Raw genomic sequence first — 19,575 nt, 5'->3', positions numbered from 1 at the left:
GCTCAGAGTGTCAGCCCCAGAACTGGTGTCCCTCCACCCTTGTCCCCAACCCACCAAAGTGTCCCAGCCCCTTCCTGAGAGAAGAGAAGAAAGGATCTGAGGACGACACCATCCATCAGGATTATGGTTCACAGGTTGGCCGCTCGTGTTCCCCCATTATCCCGGCATCGAGGACAGTCCAGCACCCACAGGTGGGGTCCCCTGCCCCCTGCTCTCACCCGAGTCCTTGCAGCCAAATTTGACGTTGGGGTCGCAGACGTGGGTGACCCCCTCACAGTTCTTCTCGTCACTGGAATCCATGCAGTCGGTGTCACCGTCACAGCGCCAGCGCATGGGGATGCACAGCCCGTCCAGCCGGCACTGGAACTCGTCCGTGTGGCAGCCCCCGGGTGGGCGCGTGGCTGTGGGGAGGGCACTGCTCACTGCCTGCGCCCCATGGAGCTGGGGGGGCTCCGGGATTGGGTGGGGACAAGGCACTCAGCCGGCAGGGAAACAGCTGGAGGCACCCAGAGGCACAGGAGGGGGATCTGGGCACTGAGTGTGGGCAGAGAAGGCCGCAGAATTCCCTGCCTAGAACCAGGACGGCTCTGCCTGGGGCAGGGTTTGGCTCTTCGGGCAATGCCTGTGGTTGGGGGTCCCTCCTGCACGCTGAGGCTCACCCTGGTTGGTGCAGTTGGCGTGGGTCTCATCGCTGTAGTCGCCGCAGTCATTGTCCCCGTCACAGGTCCAGTGCACGGGGATGCAGCGCCCGCTGTTGCACTTGAACTGGTTGCTGGAGCAGGAGTGGCTGCAGCCAGCCTCGTCACTGTTGTCCCCACAGTCATTGTCTGGAGAGGGAAAGGGGTGGGCAGGGGGTCAGCAGGTGCCCGGCCAGGAGGGGGCTGGCAGGAGGAAGGACAGCAGAGACGCCTCGCCGGGGGAAGCGGGGAACAACGGGGACTGCACAGACCACGCCGGCAGACGGGACGTGGGGTGACGGCAGCCCCTCAGAGCTGGCGGCAGGACCCCCGCCACGGGCTGCAGACCCCCGGCCCTCCCACCCCACAGCACCAGCAGCACACAGAGAAAATGAAACACAGAAACTGCATAGATCAGCCATGAACCTGGGGGGCCCCGGGCGCCTGGCGCCACGGGAGGCTCCACTCCGGGGGGAGTGGGGCTGGGGGATGGGTGCTCCTTCAGGAGTGCACCCATGGGGAGAGGGGTTGTGGCAGCCAATTGGGGGGGTCGGATTGCCTGGAGGAAACCCCCATGCCTGCTGTGCGTAGGGGGAGGTTTGGTCTGAGGGTACCTGGACACTGGCAATGCAGCCCCTCTGCCTGCCTGGCACGGGGGGGGCCTGGCCTGGGGACCACCACAGGACTCCACTGTGGATGCCTCACCTGAGACTGGATAAGGGGATTCGCTTCCTGGTGCCTCAGGATGGGCATAAGGATGGTGGCACTGATGGGGATGATGACACTGATGGGGACAGTGGCACTGACAGGGACAACGGCAATGATGGAGACAATGGCACTGATGGGGATCATGGCACTGATGGGGATCATGGCACTGATGGGGATCATGGCACTGCCAGCTGCCACATGGCCTCGCCAGCAGCTCAGCTCCTGCACCTGCAACCTTTGACTTCTCCAGGCTCCCATCAAGAGGAGCTTTCCCAAGTGGCTCTGCTCGGTGAGCTGGGAGGAACAGCGGCTCCCTGGCACCTGGCACATCCCTCCTGCTGCTGGGGAGCATGGGGGCCATTGCTGGAGAGCTGGGGGACATTGCCAGAGGCACAGGGGGAGCTGCTGGAGAGGAGTAGGGCATCACCAGAGGCACCAGGGCATTGCCAGAGGCACAGGGGGCATTGCCAGAGGCACAGGGGGCATTGCCAGTGTCCGGAGCAGCAGCCCCCGGGGCTCACAGCCCTCTGGAGGGGGCAGGTCTGGGGGCTCAGGGGGCCAGGTGAGGGTCTGGTGCATGTTGATCTATGCACTAACCGGTAGGCTTTGGACAGTTCTTTTCGTCAGAGCCATCCCCACAATCTTTTTCTGAAACACAGAACCACCAGACAGGAGCGTGGGCACGGTGACAAACACAACACAGCACAGTGACAAACACGGCACACGCACAGCGGGCGGCACAGAGACACCGGGACGTGGACATGGACACGGACACACAGAGGCACCAGGCAGCCTGGGAGGCGAGACCAGAAGCAGTGGAGGGTGCTGGGGGAGCAGGGGGGGGCAGCCAGGATGGGGGGACCCTCGTGGTGCTGCTGCTCCTGCCCCAGGCACCTGGCAAGGCTCAGGGCTGGCACAAGGGGCTCCACACCACAGCCTGGCTGCCACAGGGGGAGATCCCAGGAGAAGGGACCACCCCTTGGCAGGGCCAGCTCCAAGCAAGCTCAGGAAGACTCCAGGGAGAGTGCTGCACCCACAGCTCTGCTCAGCCAGGCACCAGTGTCTGGCCTGCTCTGAAGACACTAATTATTCCTAACAGGGCAGAGTGGCTCAAAGACTGATATAAACCTGTGGGAAAGGAAAGCAACCTTGGGGCAAACCCTCTGTCCCAGTCCTGGCCCTGGAAAGATCCAAGGGCAGATGGGAGCTGGCTGGGAGAGCTCTTCTGCCTTCTCCGGGGCTGCAGGACCTGGCTCAGCCCTGCCAGCAGCTCTGGCCATGACACACTTGGTTCCAGCACCAAGGCGGAGTTTGGAAACCTTGCAAAGGACGCCAAGGTCTGGAACAATCCCTGCCAGGTTATTCCTGCAGCTCTCCCTGCCCCAGCACAGCCAAGGGAAATACAGGGCTGGGGGCTGCAGGATGGGCTCAGCTTTGGCTCACGTCCGCTCCCCTTAAGGCCTGGGCTCTGCCCTTCAGCACATGCTGAGAACTGGCCCAAATTGCCAAAATGGGGTCCCTGCCAGGCTGCACCCCCGCCTCGGGTCTCGCCATCCCCTCGGGAGCACCACGGGGCCGGGTCCTCACCGTTGTCACAGCGCCAGTTGATGTTGATGCAGCGCCCGTTGTTGCAGGTGAACTGCGTCAGGGGGAAGCAGGTCGGGTAGGCTGCGGAGGAGGCAGAGGCACCGTTAGCACGCGGGACACCTCGTGTGCACCCCAACCCTCACAGCCCCAGGGAGTGCTCCGTGCTCCCAGTGCCCCCAGTGCTCCCAGTCCCAGCTCACCACACGAGGCAGACTCGTCAGAGCGGTCCCCGCAGTCATCGTCCAGGTCACATGTCCAGGAGATGGGGATGCAGCGGCCGCTGGCACAGGAGAACTGGTTGGGGGAGCAGGTCCGGGCTGGCCAGGAGGGACAGATGGAGTGTTAATGGCCCACAGTACCTTGTTTTGCCAGGGGGAAGGTGGGAAACAACCCCCTGGGCAAGGTGCAGGCACATGTGAGACCCCAGAACCACAGAACCACAGGATGTCGCTCAGCACTGGCTCTCCTGCAACTCCCTGAGGACGAGGCAGGGTCCTCACCTGAGCAGGTGGAGTTGGACTCGTCCTCGTTGTTCCCACAGTCGTTGTCCCCGTCGCAGAGCCAGCGGTTGGGGATGCAGCGGTTGTTCTTGCACTTGAAGCGGTCCGAAGGGCAGGTGTGCTGGTCTGTGGGGGGAATCCACACTCAGGACCTGCCCCTCATCCCACCCCATCCCTCTATGTCCAACGAAGAGAAAAACTGGGACAGAAAAGGGTTGTAGCCTCAAACTTGGGATCAGAATCTCAATCAACATTTTCCTCCTATAACTCCTCCTCTCCTCAAGCTGGAGAGGGGACAGAGGGGTCCTGGCTACCTGACCCTGCCCCAGCCACCACTCCCACATCTCGGGGAGCCTTGGCCCAAATCCCACCACGCAGGAGGGCTCACTCACGGCAGAGCTCGGGGGCTTCATCGCTGTTGTCCAGGCAATCGTTGTCCCCGTCGCATTTCCAGCGCTCTTGGATGCAGCGGTTGTTCTTGCAGGCAAACTCACCGGGCTGGCACTGCGGCGGGGGGATGTAGGACGGATTGGCTGCCGAGGGGAAAGCGCAGGCAGGATTTTAACCAGGTGACCAAGTGCAGCTTCCCATGGGGAAAGAGAGTCCCCACAAGGGTCCCAGGGCAGCCTACCCTCGCAGGTGACAGAGTCTGACCCCAGGACCTGGTCCTCGGCACAGGCGCACTGACGGCCCCGGGGGGTGGCCAGGCACAGGCTGCTGCAGCCCCCGTTGTTGACACGGCATTTGTTGGAGCCCACTGTGGAGGCAAAGGGGTGAGGAGATGGCACTAGAGTGCCCAGGGACACGCGCAGACCCACGGGAGTGCTGGGAACCCCCTGGGCTCCCTCAACAGTTGGAAGTGAGCTGGAGATCCCAGGTGAGGCCACAGGGACCCCTCAGGGGACACAGAGCCTGATGGAATTAGGGTGGGAAAAAGAGGGAAGACTGGAAGGGCAGGACACGAGCAACACAAAAGAAAAACAAGGAGCGTGGGGACAGCTAAAAGGAAACAAAAAGAGGTGGGGGGGCCGCTTAGGCAGCTCAGACTCAGCCCCCAGCCCCATCCCTCCAAGCCCAGCACCTCGTGTCCTCGCACCTTGCTGCTGCTGCGCGTCGTACATGCGGATCTCGAAGATGGGCGGGCGCTCGTTGCGGAGCAGGCTGACGGCCTTGGAGGTCTGGTCCAGCCGGTAAATGCTGCCGCTGCGGTACTCGGTCCAGAAGAGAAAGTTGCTGTAGTGGCACAGCCCGAAGGCGTGGTTCAGCTCCGGGCCCTCGTACACGATCTGTGGGTGCGGGGAGGAGGAGAGGCTCCATTAGCTGGGATGGACAGTCAGGGACAGGGACAGAGTGATGGGAGAGGAGAGGAGAGGAGAGGAGAGGAGAGGAGAGGAGAGGAGAGGAGAGGAGAGGAGAGGAGAGGAGAGGAGAGGAGAGGAGAGGAGAGGAGAGGAGAGGAGAGGAGAGGAGAGGAGAGGAGAGGAGAGGAGAGGAGAGGAGAGGAGAGGAGAGGAGAGGAGAGGAGAGGAGAGGAGAGGAGAGGAGAGGAGAGGAGAGGAGAGGAGAGGAGAGGAGAGGAGAGGAGAGGAGAGGAGAGGAGAGGAGAGGAGAGGAGAGGAGAGGAGAGGAGAGGAGAGGAGAGGAGAGGAGAGGAGAGGAGAGGAGAGGAGAGAGGAGGCCACAGCTTGGCTGCCCCAGTGCTGTGGTTGATCCCAGGGCCATGGAACCCCCACTCGCCTTTCGGTCGGTGCCATTGAGATAAACCATCTCGATGCGGTCATAGAAAGCATCCACCCAGTACAGGATCTTGGCCGGGATGTCCAGGCTCAGCCCGTTGGGCCACAGGACAGTCTTGGAGGTGATGAAGATGTTGCGGTTAGAACCATCCATCCAGGCTCTCTCAATCTTGCCCCTCTTGCTGTCCTTGGGATCCTCTTCCCAGTCCGTCCAGTACATCCACCTGCCACGGACACTAAGTTGAGCCCTGGCCTGGCCACCACAGCTTGTGACAAGACCCAACCATGTCCCCATGGCCGTGTGGCCCCGCCAGCCAGCCCTGCCCACCCAGGCACCCGCACCCATTCAGGGGGTCCACCACGATGGCGCGGGGATGTGTCATCTTCCCCTCGATCAGCGTCTTCCGTGTCTGGGCGGCCTTTTCCAGCCGTGCCACACTGATGGTCTTCTTGGGGCCGTCATCCGTCCAGTACAGGTTGTTCCCCATCCAGTCCACTGCGATGCCTTCCACATTGTGGATGCCTTTGGAGGAAAAGTGGAGTGGGTTCGTTACCAGCCAGGAGGTGAAAAGTGGAAGCAACAGCCCCAGATGGTGCCCAATTGTGACCCAAACCGATGGGGATGATGGACACCCAGCCGCACGGGCACAGGCCAGGCGCCACGGCCACGCACCGTCCTTCAGGATGGTCTCCCTCTCCGTGCCATCAATCTTCTGGCGCCCGATGAGGTAGCTGGTGGTGTCGGCAAAGTAGATGAAGCCAGTCTCAGCATGGAAGTCCAGGGCTCGGGGGTTCATGAGGTTCTCGATGGGGATCATGTGCTCATCCGGCACCTTGGCCCCCATGTCCATCCCACGGATGATGCCAGGACGCCCCTTCCCGTACACCAGGAACAGCTCGTGCTCGGGCTCTGTGGAGGGACAGGGACAGCCGTGGCCACCAGCACGGCAGTGCCATGAGGGTGGCACGTGGCACTGGGGCTGTTGTGGGGTCACAGCAGGGAGCAGCTCCTGCAGAGAACACAGAGCCCATGGCTCCAGCCCCTCGTCCCCCAGATTCCCCCAGGAATCAGGCCAGCACTCACTTTTGCAGGATTTCCCGTCGCTGCCCAGGCTGAACCCGGAGCGGCACCGGCAGGTCCGGCTCTTGTGGCTGTTGCCCAGCAGGCAGATGTCCGAGCAGCCCCCGGGCTTCCCAAACTGATCTGGTTCACAGGCGTGGCTCCGCACTGCAACACAGAGCACAGCTGCAGCAGCTGGGAGCACGGGGGGGACAGGGAGTACAGGGGGGACAGGGACACGGGGCTGCAACAGCAAGGGACGTGGGGATGTTCTCATGGGTCCTCCCCGGGCTTTAGCGAGGCTTATTCCTTCCAGGGGCTCCTGGCCCATCAGGGAAGGGCTGAGCACAGCACAGGACAGCACAGAGATGGGAAAGGACTTTCCCATGGAAAGGATCCTTGGGGAGAAGCCAGCACGTCCCAGCACTCCACCACAGCCACATGGCCACACTGCCCCATCCTGCTGCACCGGCGGGACAAGCCCCGGGAGCGGGGACAGCCAGCACCACCCGGAGAGCCCCTTAATCACATTCCTTCCCCGCTCTGAAATCTCCTGATTAATTTTATATTCTGGAAAATGCCGAGCAGGCTGCCGACACTAAGAGGATTTTAAAGGAGTAAATTGATTAACTGCAGGAAGGTGCTGGGGGTGGAGTGCGCAGGCAGGGATGGATGCAGGGAGGGGTCGGCACAGCAGCGAAGCCTTTCAACTCCCTGGAAATCCCTCAGTGTTTGGGAGCGCCAGGGTGAACATGCTGGCACTGGGGACAGAGAGTAAGAGGGACCATCAATATTTTAAGATGCCACATCTGCTCCCACATCTCTGTACTCTCCATGATCCATCAACCACGTGGTGCAGCTCTCACAGGAAGAGACACAGCGCTAGCAGGAAAATGGGACAACCCAGGATGTTCAGCAGCCCCCAGGGGCCTGGGGAGCAGGAATCCCAGAATCCTTGAGGTTGGAAAAGACCTCCAAGATCACTCAGTCCAACCTGTGACCAAACCCTACCTCGTCAACCCGACCAGAGAACTGAGTGCCACATCCCGTCATTCCTTGGACACCCCCGGGGATGGAGACTCCACCACCTCCCTGAGCAGTCCCTTCTAATGCCTGACCGCCCTTTCCACGGAAAAATTCCTCCTGAAATCCCCCCCAAGGCCCTGGCTGAGGAACCAGGGAGCTGTTACTCCCCACTCAGGGTCCCACCTGTGGGCTGGCGCCGCTGGTGGTAGATGTGCAACGCTCCGCCCTTGTCCACCCGCGTCACCACCTGGTACTCGGTGCTGTTGAAGCGGTTGACGCGGATGACGCTGGTTTTCTGCTGGGCGTTGGCGTTGTCCGAGTTGGTGGCGTACAGGTAGTTCTCGAAGACCGTCAGCCCATACAGGTGTTCGATCTGGAAGGCACCAGGTCCACAAGGGATTTAGGAGCTGCGAGAGCCAGGCTCCGAGATGTGCAAAACCCCTGATCCCACCCGACGGCTCTTGTGCACCACTGGCCATCAGTGTGGTCTTGTCCGTCGATGGCACAAGATCACCCTTGGCAGGACCATGCTAAGTGCTCAGCACATTCTTTGCTGCACTGCTGAAGTCACAACCGCTGACCAGTGGCACCCAGGACACCGAGCCCCGACACCAACTCTCCCCCCCAAACCCACTCACCAGGATGCCCTGGATGATGGTGTGCCTGTTCTTGCCCTCGTAGTCCACCACCTCGATGTAGTCCAGGTAGGCATCAGCCCAGTACACCAGGCGGTTCACCAGGTCCAAGGTGATGCCGTGGGGGAAGACGATCTTGCTGTCCACCAGCTTGGTGCGGTTCTGCCCGTCCATGTCACAGCGCTCCACCTTGGGGATCTGCCCGTAGTCGGTGAAGAACACCTTGCTGTGAGAGAAGAGCAGAGGAGGGAGCTCAGAGCCAGGGTGAGCTCTGGGAGAGGGAGGACATGGATGTGTGGATCCCCACGGGGATGGCTGGGGTCCGGCACAGAGCTCCTGGGAGATGTGTTGGTGTCACTGGCAGAGGCCCACACGCACACGTGGGGTTCTACATGTTAAAACACAACCTGAGGCAGCTGCCTGTGCATCTCAGAGCTGTCCTGCCTGCAGCAGCAGCTCCCAGCATGGCGCTTCCCAACACAGCACAGCAGAGCCAGGGTTCAGCACTGCCACCACAGTGCCCAAGGGACTTAACTCAGTCACCTGTGGGGCTTGTCTGCACCAGCCCTGCTCGAGCCTGGAGTTTCTCTCCAGGATCCTCTGCGATATTTGTTTGTTTATATGAAATACTCCCGATTTTCTGCTCAATAACACCAGTTTATTTCCATCCAAGCCAGGAGGGAAGTGCCCATCAGGAAAGCAGCTGGTGAGGGGGGAATTTTCCTCTTTACCAGTTACTCTGCTCTGCCCACTGTGGCCTTGGCTACACCAGCTCTCAGCTCCTGGGGGCTGGCAGCTGCCGTGTGTGCCCTGAGCTGCTCCCATGATTCAGCGTCCTGGCATCCAGTGGCTGGACACACGGGCACAAGGGAGCTGCTCCGGCAGTGCAGGAGCCACTTCAGCTCCCAAAAGCTGGAACAAAGCTGTGACCGCACCGTGTGGCACGAGCTGGAAGCAGCAGCTTATCCTGAGCTGGGCCAAGTGTGTCCTGCAGGACTGAGCCCTGCACAGCTGCTGCCAGGGCAGGCTGGGTGGGAAGTGTCCCTGTAGAGAGAGCTCACAGAGGTACAGGAAACCCTCCCACCCGAGAAGGACAGGCCACCCTTGCCAACTGCCCCCAAGGGCAGAGAATTCCCAAGACTCACCCCATGGCTGGGTCCAGCGCAATTCCCTTGGGATTGTACAGCTCCAGGTCCAGCAGCGTGACGCAGGTGTCGCCGTTTTTGTTGCAGACGAAGATCCTGTCATCAATGTCATCCACGAAGTAGAAGTTGCCCGTGAGCCAGTCGATGGCCATCTGCTCCACATCTGGGCAGGGAGAGGGAGGGAGGGGGGTGAGGAAGGGAGGGACAGAGCCAGGAGCCCCCCAGGATCACAAAAACCGACACAGCCGAGGAATGAGACCACGGGAGCCGTGAATGCACTGGGACCTGCACCCGTACCAAGGATCTGCCCTGGTCACCCAGCGAGGAGCCACAGGGAACCCACGGCACCCACAGCACCCACGGCAACCCACCCTCTGCTCCCCAGGGAGATGGGATCTGCTGCCCCCAGACAAGCCAGAGACATCACACACAACCAGAGAGCATCCAGGTGTGAACACCAGGAGGGCATCCTGCAGAAACCCCGGGAAACCATCCTGCAGAAACCCTGGGAATCCATCCCGCAGAAAAACTGGGAATTCATCCCACAGAAACACTGGGAATTCATCCTGCAGAAGCTAGGAATTCGTCCTGCAGAATCACTGGGAATTCATCTCACAGGAATACCAGCGGAGCAGGGGGAAGCTCTGCAAGGTGGGTGCTGGAGAAGGGAGAGGGCAGCAGGGAGGGGGAAGGGGCTCCAACAGCAGCACCCAGACAGGACACGTGGCAGCAGGAGGGGCCGAGGGCAGATCCCACTGGGCAAGGTGGGAGCAGAGCTAATCTGGAGCTGCAGGGACACCCCGGGGCCCAGAGCAGGTGAGAGACAGCACCTGGCACGCAGCATGTGAGTATTTAATTAAACCAGTGAAAGCCTGTTAAATCGGATAAAGCCAACGCGCCTGAATTCCTGCCTCGCCACCAGGTCAGTGCTCAGCACTGCTCAGCCCCTCCTGAGCCCACCAGGCCAGAGGCTGGGCTGAGGGGCTGCAGCTCCTGGAGATCCCAAGTGCTTTGGAGGAGTGTCCTTTGGATTAGTGCCCCCCAAGAACCCCACATCCCAAACACTGCAGCACCACAGCCAGCACGGACAGGGAGGAGCAGGAACGGCCTGGTCAGAGGACCCAGAGGTCAGAGGGACCCAGAGAGCCCTGGAGGAAAGAGCAGGGATGGGGCACAGCAGCCCCCAGCCCCAGGACCCAAAGGTCAGTGAGACCCAGACAGCCTCAGTGGAGCAAGGCCAGACACCACTGAATTATTAACCAACGCAGGAGCTCGGGAGGGAAAACATGAATCAAGCCAGGAGGTTTTGCAACGCCCCAACCTCCCTGCTCTCGGCGATGCCGAGTCCATCCACACTGCCGGGCTGGGATGAGGCCATGGGATGAGCACGCAGAGAGTTTGGGGTGCACAAACCCCAACCCCCATCCATGCCTGAGTGATCCAGGCCAGCTCACTCAGCCCTTCGTGTCCCAGCTGTGGCCCTGGGGACAGGGATGGGGACGTGCAGCCAGCGGTGATGCCGACAGTGACCCCCCCTCCGGAAGGGTGAGGCCGCGGCGCCCGCAGCCACCACCCGGCGTGAGGCAGCTCGTAAAAACAAGTGGAAACAGCCCGAGCCAAGGAATGAGCATCAACCCCAAACCGAGGCCGGCGCAGGGCTCCCAATGAGCTGCCCAACGTGCCGGGGCTGGCACAGGGCTCCTGCTCCAGCCAGGACCCCCCACCCCAGCTCCTGGGGCAAGAGGGGTTTGTGATGAGCAAAAACCACACAAAAATGTACACTGGGGAGCCAAGAGCCACGTTCTGCCCCTGAGACGGAGTCCTGCTGTCACAACCAGCACCCACCGCCCTTCCCTGCTCCCCACCCAGCATCCCCAAACCCCCCCTGTGACGTGGGGAGGGGGCGGCAGGGCCCTGCCGGGGCGAGAAACACTTCAGCAAAGGGATGTGCAAGAATTCCCCAAAAAAAGCAGGTCTTGGCTGGCGCCTGCGTGGCTGAGTCAGAGTCACAGGACCGGGGGAGCAATCCAAGCAGGGGCGGATGGGGAGTGTTGGCAGAATGGCTCAGGGGCCCTCGCCCCCCACCCACAGCTGCAGACCCCCGGATTCTCCTCCTCGAGGGGCTCCAAGCATCTCTGTCCCATCGCCGGCTCCCCTTTCCCGTCGCTCTCCCGATGCATCCCTCTGAGCCGGAGCTGAGTCCAGCCCAACGCTCCAAGAGGAATCCAAAGGGAGAAGAGCCAAAATAAGCCACAGGCTTTCAGCCCCACACTCCCCTCACACCCATCCTGCCACAGCCTCCCGTTCCCCAGGGGAGCAGAGGGTCCTGGTCCACCCGGGGGTCTCCGGACGGGCCCCAGCTCCGAGCAGGGCAGCACAGGGCCGGGGGGCTGGGGGTGACGCAAGCACTTGCTCCTCTCCCAGGCTGTATTTTTGCAGCTGGAAAGCATTACCCTCCTCAAAGGCTTTTGTTTTCCAGCTTTGCTCCTTCTCTCCCTGCTCACCATCCTCCTCTCTCCTTCGCAGGAATCACTTTTAACTTTTTTATTATTATCATTATTGCTATTTTCATCATCATCATCATCATCATCATCATTATTATTATTATTATTATTTTCAGCTCTTTCTTGTAGCCTCAGCTAAACCTGGATTTCCTCTTGAACTTTTGGTGGAGGCTAATTTAGAAAACGTCTATTTTTAACCCCTGGCGTTGGCCTGCAGAAACTTTATCCCTCCCCCCTTCTCAAATCTTTGGAGAGGGGAAGGGCGGGGGGCACAGTCTCCCCCTGTGTCCCCCCCAACAACGGATGCCCAGGGACAGCCCCACAGCCACCCGTGGCCATGAGAACACACCTTAGACCCATCTGAGGGGACCAGCAGGGATGAACCTGTCCCCTGGAGGGGTCGTACACGATTTCCACGGAGAATTCAGGGGGCAGAGACCACCCTCCCTCCCTCCTGCAGCCCCCCGCGGGTGCCTCTCCCCACCAATTCCCATCCTGGAATCAATCCTCCTCCTTGCTCAACCTCGGCGGGGCGTTGCGGGCGATTGCGACACGCCGAGCTCATTTCCCAAGATTTATTTATTTGAGAGCGTTTGGAAGGGAGCTGGTGGGGGCAGAGAGCGGGGAATGTCGGCTTTCCAAGGCTCTTCCTGGGGGAGGCAGCCAAAAAAACCTCACGGGGACGGGGTCCAGGCCGGCAGCCCCGCTCCGGGGGGAGGTGGCCTTGCCAGCAGGGAGGGCAGATGGAGGGAGGATGGAGGACGAGGGAGCACTGAGAACTTCATCAAAGTTGCTCAACATGGGCGGGTTGGCAACTTCAGCAAACCCCAAAACCCACCCGCACAGATGTTTCCTGGTTTCACACCCGCCACGGCCCCAGTGATCCCGACCGAGCTGCTCCTGAGGTCCCCGCCACAAAATCCTGTGTGTCACACTGTGCTCGGATTTTTCCCTTTTCACAGAATCCCGGAATGGTTTGGGTCAGAAGTGGTTTAAGGATCATCTCAGTCCCACCCCCTGCCATGGGCAGGGACACCTTCCACTATCCCAGGGTGCTCCAAGCCCCATCCAGCCTGGCCTTGGACACTTCCAGGGATCCAGGGGCAGCCACAGCTTCTCTGGGCATCCCGTGCCAAGGGCCTCCCTACCCTCACAGGCAGGAATTCTTACACAAAATCTCACCTAACCCTGCTCTGTGTCAGTGGGAAGCCACTCCCTGTGTCCTGTCACTCCAGGCCCCCATCCCAAGTCTCTCTCCAGTTCTCCTGGAGCCTCTTCAGGCACTGGAAGAGACTCGAAGTTCTCCCTGGAGCCTTCTCAGCTCCAGGTGAACACCCCCAGCTCTCCCAAGCCTGTCTCCACGGCAAAACTGCTGCAGCCCTCAAACCATCTCCGTGGCCTCCTCTGGCCACATCCTTCTTCTTCTGGGATCCCAGAGCTCCAGGTGGGACAGTCCCACTCAAAGAACTCCTCGACACAAGTGGGTCATGGATCCCACACTTCCCACTGGAGCTGCAGCCCCAGGCTCTCCCTCCCTTAACCCGGGCCGCCTGATTTACCCCGCTCCCAGTGAGGCACTGCAGGGCTGTGGGTTTTTTGGGGAAGGAGCTTTGCTGACCCAGCACATAACTTTGCTCTGCATGAATCAGTTGCTGTGCAGTCTGCAAACACATCAATTGTGGCCTGACAGGAGGAGGAAGGAAACACACAATCTTCCCTCGGATTAAACCAGGGATTTCGACAGTCCCCGAACAGCTGCGAGGGGGGACGCAGCCACTCGGCAGCTCGTCCAGACTCCTGCACAGTCGAGAGACCCCCTATATCCACAGAGGTTCAACAAGTTCAGGAACCAACACAGCAAAAAAAATCCCTGAATTCCAGAATCCCTGAGGTTGGAAAAACCCTCCAGGACCATCGAGTCCAACCTGTGACTGATCCCCGCCAGAGCCCTGAGTGCCACGTCCAGTTGTTCCTCGGACACCTCCAGGGATGGACACTTCACCACCTCCCTGAGAAGCCCTTTCCAATGCCTGACAACCCTTTCCATGAAGAAATTCCTTCTGAAATGTGTGGATGTGGCACTTGGGGACATGCTTCAGCGATGACCTGGCAGCACTGGTTAATGGTTGCACTCTAGGGTCTTAGACAGCTTTTCCAACCTTAATAATTCCATGATTCTAAGTCTGGGAGAAACTCCACTTCCCAGCTACCCCTCAAGGGAGCACTCCCAGGAGAGCGGGACAGGAATGGTGGGCAGGAGAGGTCCCAGCTCTGCTTGAAACAGCCAGAAATGTCACTGGGCACAGAGCTCCGACACCAAATCCTCATTCCCGTTCTGCTGAGGAGCATTTTCCCCCTTGCCCCAGCACGTGGGACAGAGAACAGAGATTGACCGACCTCACTGCCAACATGTGGCTTCAAATAAAGAACAAAGAAATAAAGAATAAATAAAGAACATCGATGTCCGATAAACACACACCTAGGGCGACAGCCAGCTCCTGCTTCCCCAGGGTGAACCAGCCCTGATACAAACCCCAAGTCCCTCAGGAGGCACGGGCAGAACCGTGGAGTCCGTGGTTCCCATCAGAGCTGCCCATCCATGCCACATCTCATGGAGATCCCGCCCGGAGAGCAGTGGACACTGCTCCAGGGCACAACCCACCCCACGGGGCAAGCAGGGGCCGTGGCCAACTTGCCACCCAGCGAGACACCCGGGCGGGCTGCCCCACGAGCCCCCCGGGCGCCCGGAGCCGCCGGCACGCGGCCTCGGCGGAAAAACAGCTTGGAAAAGTTGCCGAATGTTTCGGCTCAGGAACGGAGGCTCGTCAGGAATGCGGTCCCCAGGGCTGCTCAAATACATCGGTTTCCTACTTTCCTTTTTATAGGGAATGATCCGTTTGATACATTTACATAATACCATAATCTGGAGGAATTTCTGTCTCTTTCCTCCACAGACATCCTCTCCCCGGGAGAACAAGCCCGTCTCTGTGACGGCACCGTGCTCCGTGGATAAACACTGCTCCTGGGGACAATTTTCCTTAATTAGAAGTATGTTAACAGGACAAGCACAAAGACAAACTCCCGCCCCGAAGGGCGCCGGACGGCCGGACAGACACCCCGTGCCCCCGAGGGTCCAGCACAACCCCCCCTGCTCCCAGGAACAGCCAACTCCTTGTGTCCGAGCCGGGCAGGAGGGGATGGCCACCACCACACACGGCCACAGCCGTCACGTCAGCCTCGTTGCCTCAGCAAAGCAGGCTCAAAAATAAATAAATTCACCCCCCCACCACCCCCGTCTCTGCTAAGATGTTTCGCTGCGAGGAGGAACCGCTGGGTGGAAGCCGGTGGCCCGCGGCCAGGATGTCTGACTCGGCACTGGGATGGATCCCTGGGGCTCTGCGCACACTCACGCCCGCCCCGCACAAGCCAAACGTTCCTCGGGGGTGACACGGCATCCCCGGGCTGTGCAGCCCCCACAGAGGGACACCCCAGCCTGGGGACAGGCTGGGGAATGGCAGATGCTGGAGCACTGCCCTTCTCCAAGGAGCCCTGGGGGAAGGACCCAGTCCGTGTGCTCTCTGTGCCTCGGATGTCCAGCGCAGCACCGCGGCTGCATCTGAAGGGGAACCATGTCCAAGGGATCGCTGGCACTTCTCCAGCCCCTCACTGACACCAGCTCCAGCTCCCCAGGGTGGGGACACCCCAAATTTGCCTCCTCTCCAGGCCATGTTCTGCCCCAGTGCAGCACCACGGCTGCATCTGAAGGGGAACCGTGTCCAAGCAGTCACTGGCAGCTCTCCCACCCCTCACTGACACCACCTCCAGCTCCCCAGGTTGGGGACACCCCAAACTTTCACTCCTCCCCATGTCCTGGCTCAACCCCGCAGCATCCCTGCAGAGCCTGGCTGAGGCACCGGAGGTGGGAAGAGCAGGAACAGGGATGGAATGAGCTCCAGGCTGCGTGGAGGGCAGCCAAGGGACCGCTAATTACTCTGCCTTAATGAGACCATTCCATGGGCACAAATATTCCACAGAGGCCGAGGGAGGGACGGGGCACTTGGCTTCCTTCTGGGTGAGAGGAGCGAGACACAGGCTCGACGGGAACCCGGGGAGTGTCACTGGGGTGATCTGGGGGGAGGGGGGATGAGAGAGCAGAAATGGGGCCTGCGTGGGCAGGAAGGGTCCTGAGGGGCTCCCGCAGTGACCCTGGCACAAGGCAGTGCGGGAGGGACACACAGATGTGTGCTGGGACACACAGATGTGTGCTGGGACAGACACGCTCCAGTCCATGTGAAATCAAACCCAACCCTGGGCACGAGCATCCTGATGACTCAGGACATTCATGTCACCCTTTTGTCACCAGCAACAGTGGGGATGCAGCTCAGCCCTGCCACCACAGACTGGGGGGCAGGAGGGGGCAGGTCTCAGCCCCCTTGGGGGATTTATTTTTGTTCCCTGTGAGGGGAAACACCAGGAAAGGGGAGTCAGAAGTGCTGGGCAGAGCCACAGCAGGGTCCTGAGTGTCAGATCTTCGTTAACAGACTGATTAAAATCACCACCATGGTGTTGTCCCCTGCCACACAATGAGCTGGTGTGTGTGCATGGCTCCAGGCCCTGCTCCCTCCAGCTCCTGCTCTCCTTCATCTCCTTCTCCCACCCAATCCCTGCTTTCCCTTTTGGTCCCTGCTTCCCCCTAAACCTTCTCCCATTCATCCCCTGCTCTCCCCATTTACTGCTCCCCCATTCCATGCTCCCCCCATTCCCAGCTATCCCCATCCCCTTCTTTCCCCCATTCCCTGCTCCCCTCCAGTCCCTGCTCTCCCCATTCCCTGCTCTGCCCATTCCCTGCTCCATCCATCCTGATCACTGCTCTCCCTTATCCCCTGCTCCCCTCCATGTCCTGCTCCCATTTATCCCCTGCTCCCATTTATCCCCTGCTCCCATTTATCCCCTGCTCTCCCCCAGCTCCCAATTTCCTTCGTCGCTGCAACAAGAACAGCCATAAACAGTTAAAAAAAGAAAAGAAAAAAACCAAGACCAAAAAACCAACAGAAAGGAACCACGAGATGAAGTTACCAATCATCCCGCTCTCCTGCCAAGTGAGTTCACGTCGGAGCCTCTTTCTTGGCCAGGATGAGGCAGCAAGGAAGAAAAATAGCTTTCCATGCAAAGTGGGGGAAGAAATGTACTTGGATTCCTCTGCAGAGCAACATCGCCCTGAAATCAATCTGTCCCAGCGCCCACAGCTCCTCTGCCCGCTGGCACTGGGACAGGCCATTCCCAGTGACAGGGCTGAAATGGACTCAAGGAAAACACCCTCTGAGCCGGGCGGGTTGGGATTGATGCTGCCCAGGAAGGTATTTTAATGGTGGCCAGATTGCCAGCGTTTAAGGTTTATAATGCACTCGGGATCAAATGTCCTGATATTTCAAACCCCTTCCCGGGGGCTTGTTTTATAAAGGAAAACAACAAACCTTAAACTGAGAAATAATAAATCACGGCACCTCCGCAGCCCTTTCCCAGCAGCCCCACATGGATCCTGCCGAGCTGCAGAATTCCTGCCTGCTCTGCCTGGGAAGGAGCAGTGCTGGAAGTGGGAAAACAGTGCTGGACTGGGAAAACAGTGCTGGGACTGGGAAAACAGTGCTGGACTGGGAAAACAGTGCTGGGACTGGGAAAGAGCAGTGCTGGACTGGGAAAGGAGCAGTGCTGGACTGGGAAAACAGTGCTGGGACTGGGAGAGCAGTGCTGGGAGTGGGAAAACAGTGCTGGGACTGGGAAAGAGCAGTGCTGGGACTGGGAAAATAGTGCTGGGACTGGGAAAGGAGCAGTGCTGGGACTGGGAAAACAGTGCTGGGACTGGGAGAGCAGTGCTGGGAGTGGGAAAACAGTGCTGGGACTGGGAAAGAGCAGTGCTGGGACTGGGAAAATAGTGCTGGGACTGGGAAAGGAGCAGTGCTGGGACTGGGAAAACAGTGCTGGGACTGGGAAAACAGTGCTGGGAGTGGGAAAACAGTGCTGGACTGGGAAAACAGTGCTGGACTGGGAAAGAGCAATGCTGGACTGGGAAAACAGTGCTGGGACTGGGAAAACAGTGCTGGGACTGGGAAAACAGTGCTGGGACTGGGAGAGCAGTGCTGGGAGTGGGAAAACAGTGCTGGGAGTGGGAAAGAGCAGTGCTGGGACTGGGAAAGGAGCAGTGCTGGGACTGGGAAAATAGTGCTGGGACTGGGAAAGGAGCAGTGCTGGGAGTGGGAAAACAGTGCTGGACTGGGTAAACAGTGCTGGGACTGGGAAAGAGCAATGCTGGGACTGGGAAAACAGCGCTGGGACTGGGAAAGAGCAGTGCTGGGACTGGGAAAGAGCAGTGCTGGGAGTGGGAAAACAGTGCTGGGACTGGGAAAACAGCACTGGGACTGGGAAAGGAGCAGCGCTGGGACTGGGAAAACAGTACTGGACTGGGAAAGGAGCAGTGCTGGGACTGGGAAAGGAGCAGCGCTGGGACTGGGAAAGGAGCAGCGCTGGGACTGGGAAAGAGCAGTGCTGGGAGTGGGAAAACTGCTGGGACTGGGAAAACAGCGCTGGGACTGGGAAAGAGCAGTGCTGGGAGTGGGAAAATTGCTGGGACTGGGAAAACAGTGCTGGGACTGGGAAAGGAGCAGTGCTGGGACTGGGAAAACAGTACTGGACTGGGAAAGGAGCAGTGCTGGGACTGGGAAGTAGTGCTGGAACTGGGAAGGAGCAGCACCAGAGCTGGGGTGAAGCAGCGCTGGCTCCAGGCACCTGCTAGCACAATAAATGCATTCCCTGGCATCACCAAGCTCCCAGCTCTGACCATGGCAAAAAAAGCCACAGAAAAGGGGAAAAAGAAAGCGAAAGAGCGTGAGAAGGGGAGGGCAGGAAAAGGGGAAGGAAAGGGAGAGGGGAGCCACCCCAAGAGCCACAGAGAAGCCCAGTGCTCTGGCTCCTGACACGTGTTCCCCAGTATTTTTCCACAGTCCAAGCAAAGGACTCCTGCCTTCCCCTTGAAAGCCGAGCGTCACCCGATCGCAGCGCACCGGAGATGGGGATTTAACGCCGCTGTCAACGCCGGCGAGGAGACCCAGGGGTGACCCACACAATCTTGGGCTGCTGCCAGCTAAAGGTGGCCTCCTAAGGACGGTCCTGGCCTCTGTGCACGCTCTAGGGAGGTGTTCGCAGCTCCTGGTGTCACCTCTAGGGGACGGGGACACGAATTCCATGGAAGGAGGCACAAATCCCCCACCACAGCTGCTTCCCTCGCTGTCCCAGCCCTGGGTCCATGGCTGAGCAATGAAGATTGCTCAAGGCTGTGATCCCTGACACAAACGGTCCCAGGATGGACCGACAAGGCCAGCAGGATAAACTTGGAGAGCTGGGGGAGCTGGGGGAGCAGAGGGCTCCGGCTGGGACACAGGAAGAGCAGCACAAGAGCCCAGCAACAGATTTTAATTATTATTTTTTAGTGCTCTGTTTGGCTTTGAAATTCCTTGGAAGCCCAACTCCAAACAAACAAGGACATTGTCTGGGGAAACACGTGGAGGCTGGAATCTGGTTGAGAAAACCCACGGGACCACAAAGTCCCCAGAGGTCAAGGATCTGCCACGGAGCACAGAGGGTCCAAGAGGAACAGTGACAGCCCCGCCCTGGTCTCCAGCTGTCCCCTGCCCCACACCAGAGGGGCTCAGGGCTGACAGGGGGTTCACAGTGAACCCCCCTGTGCCATCCTGATGCTCCAAGGGGTCGGAGCAGCCTCGGCACAGGCACGTGCCTCTGTCCTTGAGCGCGAGCGGACGCGCAACGCCTGCCAGGATCCTCCCGGACAGGAACACTGTGGGATTGTCACACGGAGCGGAGGAGAGGGACAGCGGGATGGGAGGAAGGATAAGACAAGCTCCCCTTGTTACAATTCAGCGCTGGCAGGAAGGACGAGCCCTTCCCGTGCCATCGCTTGTGCCTCATCCTCATCACGGGGGTGA

The 19,575-nt window shown here is 59.7% G+C and overlaps 1 protein-coding gene across 3 annotated transcripts in view; it reads right to left on the bottom strand.

The window, feature by feature from the left end:
- LRP1 (LDL receptor related protein 1) overlaps positions 1–19,575 on the bottom strand; it is a 78,427-nt gene that overhangs the window by 34,182 nt on the left and 24,670 nt on the right. For all 3 annotated transcript variants that reach the window (XM_066207386.1, XM_066207383.1, XM_066207385.1), the window contains exons 7-21: positions 9,075–9,237; positions 7,933–8,155; positions 7,478–7,667; positions 6,293–6,436; positions 5,882–6,118; positions 5,551–5,731; positions 5,210–5,432; positions 4,569–4,758; positions 4,104–4,229; positions 3,865–4,005; positions 3,473–3,598; positions 3,173–3,289; positions 2,973–3,053; positions 660–827; positions 219–401 (exon numbers count right to left, since the gene is read on the bottom strand). In XM_066207386.1, coding sequence (XP_066063483.1) covers positions 219–401; positions 660–827; positions 2,973–3,053; positions 3,173–3,289; positions 3,473–3,598; positions 3,865–4,005; positions 4,104–4,229; positions 4,569–4,758; positions 5,210–5,432; positions 5,551–5,731; positions 5,882–6,118; positions 6,293–6,436; positions 7,478–7,667; positions 7,933–8,155; positions 9,075–9,237 — 2,493 coding nt within the window. The remainder of the gene's footprint in view (positions 1–218; positions 402–659; positions 828–2,972; positions 3,054–3,172; positions 3,290–3,472; positions 3,599–3,864; positions 4,006–4,103; positions 4,230–4,568; positions 4,759–5,209; positions 5,433–5,550; positions 5,732–5,881; positions 6,119–6,292; positions 6,437–7,477; positions 7,668–7,932; positions 8,156–9,074; positions 9,238–19,575) is intronic.

Source organism: Chamaea fasciata, unplaced genomic scaffold (genome assembly GCF_029207755.1).
Source record: "Chamaea fasciata isolate MVZ Bird 193981 ecotype frontalis unplaced genomic scaffold, bChaFas1.0.hap1 SCAF_41, whole genome shotgun sequence".
Classification (NCBI taxonomy): Eukaryota; Metazoa; Chordata; class Aves; order Passeriformes; family Sylviidae; genus Chamaea; species Chamaea fasciata.
Note: the sequence above shows the minus strand (reverse complement) of the source record. Positions and strands in the feature narration are given on the sequence as shown.